Source organism: Gossypium hirsutum, chromosome A03 (genome assembly GCF_007990345.1).
Source record: "Gossypium hirsutum isolate 1008001.06 chromosome A03, Gossypium_hirsutum_v2.1, whole genome shotgun sequence".
Lineage (NCBI taxonomy): Eukaryota > Viridiplantae > Streptophyta > Magnoliopsida > Malvales > Malvaceae > Gossypium > Gossypium hirsutum.
Genome location: NC_053426.1, coordinates 75,212,480 through 75,222,229, shown reverse-complemented (window position 1 = coordinate 75,222,229; position 9,750 = coordinate 75,212,480). Strand labels below are relative to the sequence as shown.

At 30.6% G+C, this 9,750-nt stretch overlaps 1 protein-coding gene and 1 long non-coding RNA gene across 5 annotated transcripts; both read left to right on the top strand.

The window, feature by feature from the left end:
• The first annotated feature begins 1,103 nt into the window (after positions 1-1,103).
• Positions 1,104-6,739, top strand: LOC107887456 (uncharacterized). 4 transcript variants are annotated; one of them, XR_005915962.1, is made up of 6 exons: positions 1,108-1,366; positions 1,455-2,350; positions 5,240-5,417; positions 5,872-6,103; positions 6,218-6,313; positions 6,411-6,734. It is a non-coding gene; the product is annotated as an uncharacterized lncRNA (long non-coding RNA). The 4 variants fall into 4 exon arrangements; XR_005915964.1 differs by having other exon boundaries at positions 1,104-1,366; positions 5,240-5,785; positions 6,218-6,739; XR_005915961.1 differs by having other exon boundaries at positions 1,109-1,366; positions 6,218-6,735.
• Positions 6,740-8,129: 1,390 nt separating this feature from the next.
• Positions 8,130-9,509, top strand: LOC107888208 (protein BASIC PENTACYSTEINE2). The gene is made up of 2 exons (XM_016812320.2): positions 8,130-8,248; positions 8,405-9,509. Exon 2 carries the CDS (start codon positions 8,412-8,414, stop codon positions 9,252-9,254), a length of 843 nt encoding a protein of 280 aa, XP_016667809.1. The 5' UTR covers positions 8,130-8,248; positions 8,405-8,411; the 3' UTR covers positions 9,255-9,509.
• Positions 9,510-9,750: the final 241 nt, after the last annotated feature.

Sequence of the window (9,750 nt, the reverse complement as noted above, 5' to 3'; positions counted from 1 at the left end):
ATCTACTAGGCTTTACACGTGCTTTACTAAGATCAAGCACCTTATATTCATCACCAACCACTATGACAATCCTCGGATGCAATTGAAAGCTTTGAGGATGGCTTATGAAGTTATGATGAAATAAAAAAAAAAATGAGAGAACACATAGTAATCTTTTTTGGTACCCAAAGAGGAAAAATAATATCATCAATAACCTTGTTTCTCTTCAAAGCCAAGGGCTTTAAAAATGATTTTTTCTTTTTTTTTATAATTTTCATTTTTAAAATTTTATATTTTTAAAATTTATTTTTTATAAATAATTCAATATGCCACATCAGCGATGATATGTAATACTGTAATGTTATGTTAACAAAATTATATTTAAAATTTTTATATGTTTTATTTTTTAAAAAAAATCATATTTATTTTTTATAAATTTAATTCAAAATGCCACATCAACGATGAAATGTAATGCCATGTTAGTGGACTCGTTAGTTGTTGTGTTAAGCCACGACAAATAAAAAAGTTGATCATTAGTTAATTGACGATTTTTATTTTTTTATGTCTTATTTAATAAATTTTGGGATGTTGTTGGTGAAAATAAAAAAATAATGTTAAGGATTAAAGTGAAAAAATTTAAAAATTATGGATGAATTTTTTAATTTTTAATAACTATTTACAATTTTAAAAATTTTTAATTTTTATTATTTAAAATTTTTTATTATTTATGATTTTAAATAAATTTTAAAATTTTAAAATAATTTTAATCTATTTACAATTTTTTAATAACTGGTACAAATTTTTAATGATTTTTTTGCATTTTTTATTATTTTAAATAATTTTTAGAATTTTTTTAACAATGTTATTTTTAAAAATATATATATTAATAATTTTTTTAATTTTTAAATAATTTTTAAAAAAAATTATCTGGTCAATAATTGGTCAACATCCATGTTACTGGTCAATGAGGACACATGACATGTTTTGATTGGTTGTTATTTTTTAACACGAATAACAACATGAGCCAAAAAGTGTAATGTAACTATAGTTTAAATATTAAAATAGGACAAAAAATTTTAAATACCGATTTGAAACAATGAGTATAATATAGAGATTAAGGCTGCGTTCTTCTCCCCGTTTGTAATGAGCTTTTGCTCAAAAAAGCACTTTTTGCCTAAAAGCATTGCAAAACAAGCATCAGTGTAAAAAAAATTTAACTTTAAAAAAGTGCTTTTGCACATATAGAGAAGCAGAAAAATTTGGCTTTTCTCAGCCAAAAGTGCTTATTTGGCTTGTATTTCCTATTTTAACCTGCTTCTTTGCCTTTACTCTTTCTTCTCTGAACTTTACTCTTTCTTCTCTGCTTTGTTCCTATTCTCCACCGGTGGTGAGTTTTATTTTTTGCATCTCTTCTTCTCTTTCATTTTTGAAATAATTATGAAATGATGTTCACATTTTTTCACTTTTTTTTTCAGCTGGGCATCCTGTTTTTCTTCATATTCGAGCTTCTCAACATCTCTGCAACTGCTGTTTTGCTTCATATTCAAGGTTTTATCATTTTCATCTTTGGTACTTTGGCAAGGATTATGCTTAAAAGAGAAACATTGTAACCTGCTGCTGTGTTTTTACTGCTCATAAAATAATCTGTGATGATCTAATTCTGGCTTGCATTTGTGTGGTAGATATCTATGTGATACTACAACAATGAATTCACTTTAATGAAAATTTTTAAAAGCTTATGTTCACTACCCAAAAACCAGATGGTGTTTGCTTTGTAGATGCCGCAGCTAAGAAACTATCTTTCTTTTAACATAGCCAATTGGGTTTTCAAATGTCTTACAATATATCTATTTCGCCTGATACATTCAATGAGCACTTCCACTTTGATCTTCCTTTGGTTCCTCTCTACAATTCCTCATCCGATAACAATCTTCAATCTTTGATGACCCAACAAAACCCAATTGACGAATCCAATTGCCTTAAATTTCTTTCTCAAACATCCCAATGCCTTGTAAGATGATATTTTGAGTCTGGAGTTATTGCTGGTGCTGGAGGAGACATTTGAATTTCCTTGGCTCCATTTCCTTCCAGATCTTGAACATTGAGAAGCATTCATCCAGTCCATGAGCTCCAGCAGTGGCAATGCATTCTCGGATCCTTTAGAACTCCCGTTCACTGATATGTTGGACAAAACTTGAATTATGTTTTCTGTTATTATCATTTTATACAATACCTTGTGTTCTCGTAGTATAGAAACAGGAGCAACTCAGCACCAACTTCTTGTTCTTCCTTTTTACTGGATTCTAAGATTGTGGCGATCGAAGTACATAAACCAGCTTCAACAGCTTCAATTCTAGCCTCTTCAATGCACGTATGTTGTTTATAATCCCAACGCAATACCCTGCAACATTATAATCCCAATGTCATAGTCTGTAAAATTTTAACTCCTTTACATAATCTTGAGTGAAGACCCTTGGCTTTACTCTTTTCCTATTTTGTCTTTTATTTGGGTGCACTTTTCTGGGTTTTTTTGGTCATTAATTTACAGATACAAGATAGATTATGCAGTACATATAACACTGAAATCTCTGGTACAGGGTTAAACCCAGGGTTTAAATTAGCTTAACCAAACTCAAGTATTAAGTAGTTCAAGCTCAATTCAAAGTTTGAATCTAGAAGTTTAGTTCTAGCTCAACTTTAATTTTTGAAGTCTAAGCTTGATTCAAGATAACAATCTATATAGGTTTCCTATCTCAAAAACTAGTCAAAATTATGATCTTATAAACCAAAGATTATCATTTTTTTTTATTAAGGGGATTAAACTATAAGGATCTTCACTTTTTAGCAATACCGACATATTCTACAATCCATAATCAACGTTATAGGCACGTTGGATCTTACCCCAAAATATAATTGTTTTGAAAAACTATTATTTAAAAATAATTTTGTCCCCCACAAATACGATGAATTATGGTAAAAAAATAGGTAAGGTTAGGGAGTTGATAAGTATAAAATATTTAAAAATAAATATTAAAAAAATATGTTTTGATAAAAAAAATGAAACATATATTAAATTTTTAAGGTATGAAAAAAAGTATATTGTCAATATACTAAATTTCACTTATATGTGTTATATAAAACTTTTATTTATAAAAAATCAAATGAACATAAAATATTTAAACCCGAAAAGCTAGTAATCATAACATCCCTGCTCATGAAAATTGGATTAATTTGGACTTTGCTAATGGTATATATATAAGTTAATGGTTTAAAATCTGTAAGACTGAAATCAAAAGCCCGAACTATTTTTGCTGTAGTCAATGAACCCAATATATATTTATATATTTATATATAACCATGAATCATTCTTGCAAGACAAACGATCCCTCTATCCTTTTCTCCATTGGTTTAGACTATGACCATATATATTTATATATTGACTGTAATATTTTTATACTATGACCATATATATTTATATATATTATCTTATGCGCGTGATTACCTTAGTATTAGCTTGTATATGTTTTAGCGTTAAACAACCTCTCTATGTTTTATTAGTATGCTTGTTTTGCCATTGAAGCTGCATGGTTTAATTGTGTTTGATGCTATTATTAGTTGTGTTCTCTTTCTTGATTATTATTCAGGTATTGGAAATTTGATTTTGATTGAGAAAAAAATCTTAGGATCCTATCTTGATTTTGATACACATGTAAAAAAATATACTTTTGTGACATTTGATTTTCTTGATTGCTTTACTGGCTGAAACGAATCTATTCGTATACATAATAGATGAGTATGTCGGCGATTGAAGTTAGTGGTGAAAAAGTGAAAGCAGTGTGGGATAAGAGATGATAGAAACATTTTGTGATATTTGTATTAAAGAGATATTGAAAGGCAATAGCCCTGGTACTCATTTCACAAAAGATGGATGGTTGAAAATAATGATCAACTTTGAGAAAGAAACGGGCAAGGCTTTTTCACAAAGACAACTTAAAAATAGGTGGGATGCCCTAAAAAAATAATGGAAAGCTTGGAAGAAACTTAAAGGCGAAGATACTGGTCTAGGGTGGAATCCTATTAAAAGAACCGTCGATGCATCGGATGATTGGTGGAGAGTAGGCTAAAGATACATTAATAATTCTGAATATTTTTTTTCTTATTTATGAGTTTATTGATAATTACTGTTATTAAACTATCATTTGATATGTAGGTTGTGCCTGAAGCTTAAAAATTTAGAACATCGGGCATTGATCCTGAATTCGAAGGGAAGTTGGACCAAATGTTTATGGGAATAGTTGCAACAGGTGATAAAGCATGGGCACCTTCTTCTGGTACACTCCGTAGTGATTGTTTTTGAAGATGTTAACAATGAAATACATGAAGAGGATAATGAAGAAAATGTGAGAAATGATGTTCACATTTTAAATGATGTTCACATTTTAAATAATGTTCACATTTCAAATGATGTTCACATTTTAAATGATGTTCAAATTGATGGAAACGGTCAAAAAAGAAAAAACCCTGAGATATCAAGTTCACATTTTAAGACTGGAAGAAAGAAATCCTCAAAGCAAATTGGAGGGGCTACAAGATTGTCCAGTCAAATAGAAAAATTATGCAATGCAGCTGACAATATGAGTCAAGCCACATCTAGTTTGACTCCTGTTATGGATCCATATGGTATTCCACAAGCAGTCAAAGTGCTCGACAGCATGTCGGAAGAAGTTCCCGAAGCTAGTCCGCTATACTTTTTCACACTTAGATTATTGCTCAATAAGGACAAGCGAATTATGTTTTTATCAATTAATCCCAAGATTAGAGCTTTGTGGCTTAAGACGGAAATGGAGGATAGTTGAAAATTTTCTGATCTTCTAGGGTTCGGAGATATCTATTATGTGGTCGACTAAAAATGCTAAACTAGTTTTATCAATAGTTATTTATGTTTGGTTTTTGGATATTGAATTTATGTTCTACTTATTTATGTGTAATCTAGTTTTACCAATGGTTGTTTATGTTTGGTTTTTGGATATTGAATTTATGTTCTACTTATTTATGTGTAATCTAGTTTTATTAATAGTTGTTTATGTTTGGTTTTTGGATATTGAATTTATGTTCTACTTATTTATGTTTAATTTAGTTTTATTAATAGTTGTTTATGTTTGGTATTTAGATATTGAATTTATGTTCTACTTATTTATACTAAATTAGTTTTATCAATAGTTGTTTATATATGATTTTGGATGTTCAAATTTTTTCACAGGTGATGAGTATAGTTGAGAATTACAGCGGTAATGAAAGTGATGATGAAAGGGAAAAGAAAGAGATTTTACAACGCATGGAATGTTTTAATCAATTATTTGTTTTTGCATCTTCTTCCGTGCAATTATATTACGAGAAGTATATATTAAAGCAACCATGCATGAATTCAAAACAGTCAGGTGAGACATGGATTCGAGAGATCCTTGACGGTCATGAATCACGTTGTATGATTAATTTTAGGATGTCTAAAAAGGTATTCACAAGTTTGTTGAGAGTTTTGGAGACAAGATACAACTTGCAAACTTCAAGAAACATATCTTCTAGTGAAATGTTGGGAATTTTTTTATACATCTTGGGCACCGGTGCAAAAGTTTCCTAATGTCGAGAAAGATTTCAAAGGTCTAGATCAACAATAAGTCGATACTTTACAATTGTGCTTGAGAAAGTTTCAAGGATGGCCACTGATCTAATTGAACCCAAATATCCTTTCTTTAGCTCAATACCTAAACAAATACGTAATGATTTTAGATATATGCCGCATTTTAAGGTTAAAATTTAATTTTATCTTATTATATTTTTAATATTTTTGGTCGACTAAAAATATGCACGAGACTAATATGATTATTTGTTCAGGATTGCATAGGTGCAATTGATGGTACTCATATTGCCGCTATTCTTCCACCAAATGAACAAATTCCCTATATTGGAAGAAAAGGTATCCCAACTCAAAATGTTATGGCAGTATGTGATTTTAATATGCGTTTCACCTTTGTCATGGCTGGATGAGAAGGATCAGCACATGACACTAGAATATTTCTTGATGCAATTCGAGATCCAAAATACAAATTTCCGCACTCACCAAATGGTTAGATATTTTATTTATATGTGATTTTTAAAAAAAATAAAGTATAAGTTCTTTAATTGATAATTTTTATAAAAAAATTCTTGAATTAATTGTTTGTTATATTATGACATGTAGGAAAATATTATCTTGTTGATTCTGGATATCCTCAAATGAAAGGTTATCTTGGACCATATAGAGGTCAGCGATATTATTTACCTGACTTTCGTAAAGGTAGACCGGTGTCTGGTAAAGAATAGATATTCAATAATTCACATTCATCATTACATAGTGTGATTGAACAAGCTTTTGGTGTTTTGAAAAAAAATAGGTCATTTTAAGGGATATGCCAAGTTATAGTTTTGAAAAGCAAATGATGATCGTTGTTGCTACAATGACGATACACAATTTTATCCGAAAACATGTCGGTCGAAATGATGCAGATTTTATGGAATACGAAGATATTAACTGGGCATATGAGAATACTATTGATTCAGAAAATACGCATGGTCGAGAAAGTGATGATGATGACGACGACGATGATGATGGTGATGATGACGGTGAATCAAGCAATTCAAGTGGTTTTGAAATGGAATTAACAAGAGATGATATAGCTTCTAGTTTAATGAATCACTTTAAATTGTAAATGCTATTGTAAAATTTTTAGTATTTATATTTGGTAGATAAATATTATCCCTTTTTGAAACTTTAATCTAAATATATGTAATATTTTAATTTGTTAGGGTTATGTTTTCTATGTTATGTTAATATCTAATATGAGTTTTACAAATGTATTAAAAGCATTAATTAAAAATATAAAATAATTTTTAAAATAATACAATTGTGTCAATATCTAATTGCAAATATTTAATTATTATATTTAAATATTTCAATATAGTTTATATATTCTAATTAAATTTAATAATTAATTAATATTAATTACTTAGAAATATTTAAAATTAATATTATATATTAAAATATTAATAATATATTAAAATATTAATAATAAGTTATAATAAATTATTTTTTATATTTTTGCTAAAATATCATAATATTAACTAATTTAAACATTATTTAAATACATATTTATTACTTTATAATATCAAGTCTAAAATAGACATTTTACTTCTTAAAAGCACTTTTTGACAGCAATACCAAACACTTAAATTTTTCAAAAGTACTTTTCCACCGCACTTTTTAAAAGCACTTTTCAAAAGCATTGCCAAATTGGCCCTAAATGGTGAATAAAACCTATTTTAAATACCCAACGTAAAGACTAGGAATCACCCTAGTAATTTTAAATGGTAAATAATACTCAAAATTAGGGGTGAGCAAAATCCGATTCGATTCGAAAAACTCGATAAAATTTTCAAATTTTGAATTAAATAGTTCGAGTTATTTGAGTTAATCAAGTTATTTGGGTCAACTCGAATAAAAAAAATAAGTTTTTCAGTTTAACTCGAATGTGAATTACACAATTCGAGTTATCCGAAAATTCGAATAAGAAAAGACAAAACTACGTCATTTTGATAAATGTTTACGTTTTCTAAAGTTAAAAGTCAGAACCATTAAGTTAAAAGGTAAAACTATGTTGTTTTGATAAATGTTTACTAATTAAGTTAAAAGGCTAAACCATTATATTGTTTATGTTGTTCAATAATTTTATACTTCATTTCCTAGTTAAATAATCGGTTCATGTAAGCGCAATATTGGATACAAATAATTGGATTCATTAACTCGACTCGACTTGACTCAAAATTTTTTGACTCGATTCAATCCCATTCGAAAAAAAATTCAAATTGAGTTCGGTTGCTAAAATAAGATTCGTCAACTCGACTAACTCGAAATTTTTTGACTCGATCCGACTTTACTCGATCGAATAATCACCCCTACTCAAAATTTTTAAGCTATTAGTAAATTTACGTTTTGATAATTTACTTAAAAAAATAGAAAATAATGAATGACCTATTCTTTAATTCTCATTTAAGTAACTAGGCTACTAAAAACTATTACTTAAAAAAAATAGAAAATAATGAATGACTTTGCAATCTTAGATTTTGTTTCCATATCTGCTATATTTTGTTCACAATGGATTGAGATCTATGGTTTTCGTATCTTGGATCTGAGAAAATGTGAAGGCTGCCATTTCGAAATTTAGCTCAATGGGAGGTGGTTTTTTTTTTTTTTTGATTTAGAAATGTAACATATTTTTTGCCTTCATGGGTTACTAATGGGAATGTTTGGTAGGATTTAAATGGATATATGGACTTATTCATTCAACTCACGGCATAATATATTGTGTTGGTGTTGTTTGAGCCCATGTAGTAGCTCCATGGACGAGGATGCGTTGAACATGCGTAATTGGGGTTACTATGAACCGTCTTTTAAAGGACATCTTGGTCTTCATCTATTGGCTGAGCGGGACAAAAAGCCTTTCATTCCTGCGCGTGACCCCAACAACCTCATGGTTACTACCAATGCTTTTCACCCAAGGGACTGCATTGTCTCTGAGGCACCTCCTATCCCCATGCAATATGTTAGGGATACTTGGATTAGCCAGAGAGAGAAGCTTTTCAACATGTTGCCTCCTGTCACTGCCCCCAATTACGACATTCTTCCAGACACTTCGGCTACTCATTCCATGCCAATTTGGCAGCCTCCTCTTCCTCCTGATGCTTCAACAAGAGATGAGAGGGTGGTTGGTAGGGTCGAAGAGCCACCAGCTAGTAAGGAAGGTGTTCAATCGAAGAAAAGGCAGGGTGGGGGTGACCCTAAGACTCCCAAGGCCAAAAAGCCTAGGAAGCCTAAGGATAATACCAATTCTAGTGTGAAGCCAGCAAAGAAGAGTATGGATATTGCAATAAACGGGTATGACATGGATATTTCCAGCATTTCGATTCCAGTTTGCTCGTGCACTGGAACCGCTCAGCAATGTTATCGATGGGGGTGTGGTGGTTGGCAATCTGCCTGTTGCACCACAAATGTATCGATGTACCCATTGCCAATGAGCACCAAAAGGCGCGGTGCAAGGATAGCTGGCCGGAAAATGAGCCAGGGGGCGTTCAAGAAGGTCCTTGAGAAACTTGCTGCTGAAAATTATGATTTCAGTAACCCCATTGATTTGAGGACTCATTGGGCTAGACACGGCACCAACAAGTTTGTCATTATCAGGTAGGTTTAAATTGGATAGTGGGAGTCCATTGCATATGGTCTGCTTCACCTGTATATATCTGGATCAATGCCTCGTGGGGCATGATAATGTTTTAAAAAATCGAACCGGTTTAGATTTTTATTTATGCCTTAAGGACATCCGTTTGTTCTGGTCATCCACATTAAGTAGTGGATGAGCTTTCCATTTGTTGGGTAATCTCGGCTAATGTTATTGAAGAATGATGCGGTTGAATGATGCACTTCTTGGCTATCTTCTTAACTGATATTAGTAGCACCATCTATCAGAAGTAGTGATTGAGAATCTGAAATGAATCAAACTTGTTTTGAAGTGATTTGATTTAACTTTGTGATCCCCATGAAATTGCGTTTCATTTGGTAGCATAAGAAATTTGGTGCTTGTATCTCTTAATTTAGAGTGCTTATTATTCTTTTTACTCTCACAATAACACCAATCCTATTTCAGGCTAATGTTAATAACAATCTATTACTAGAGATTCACC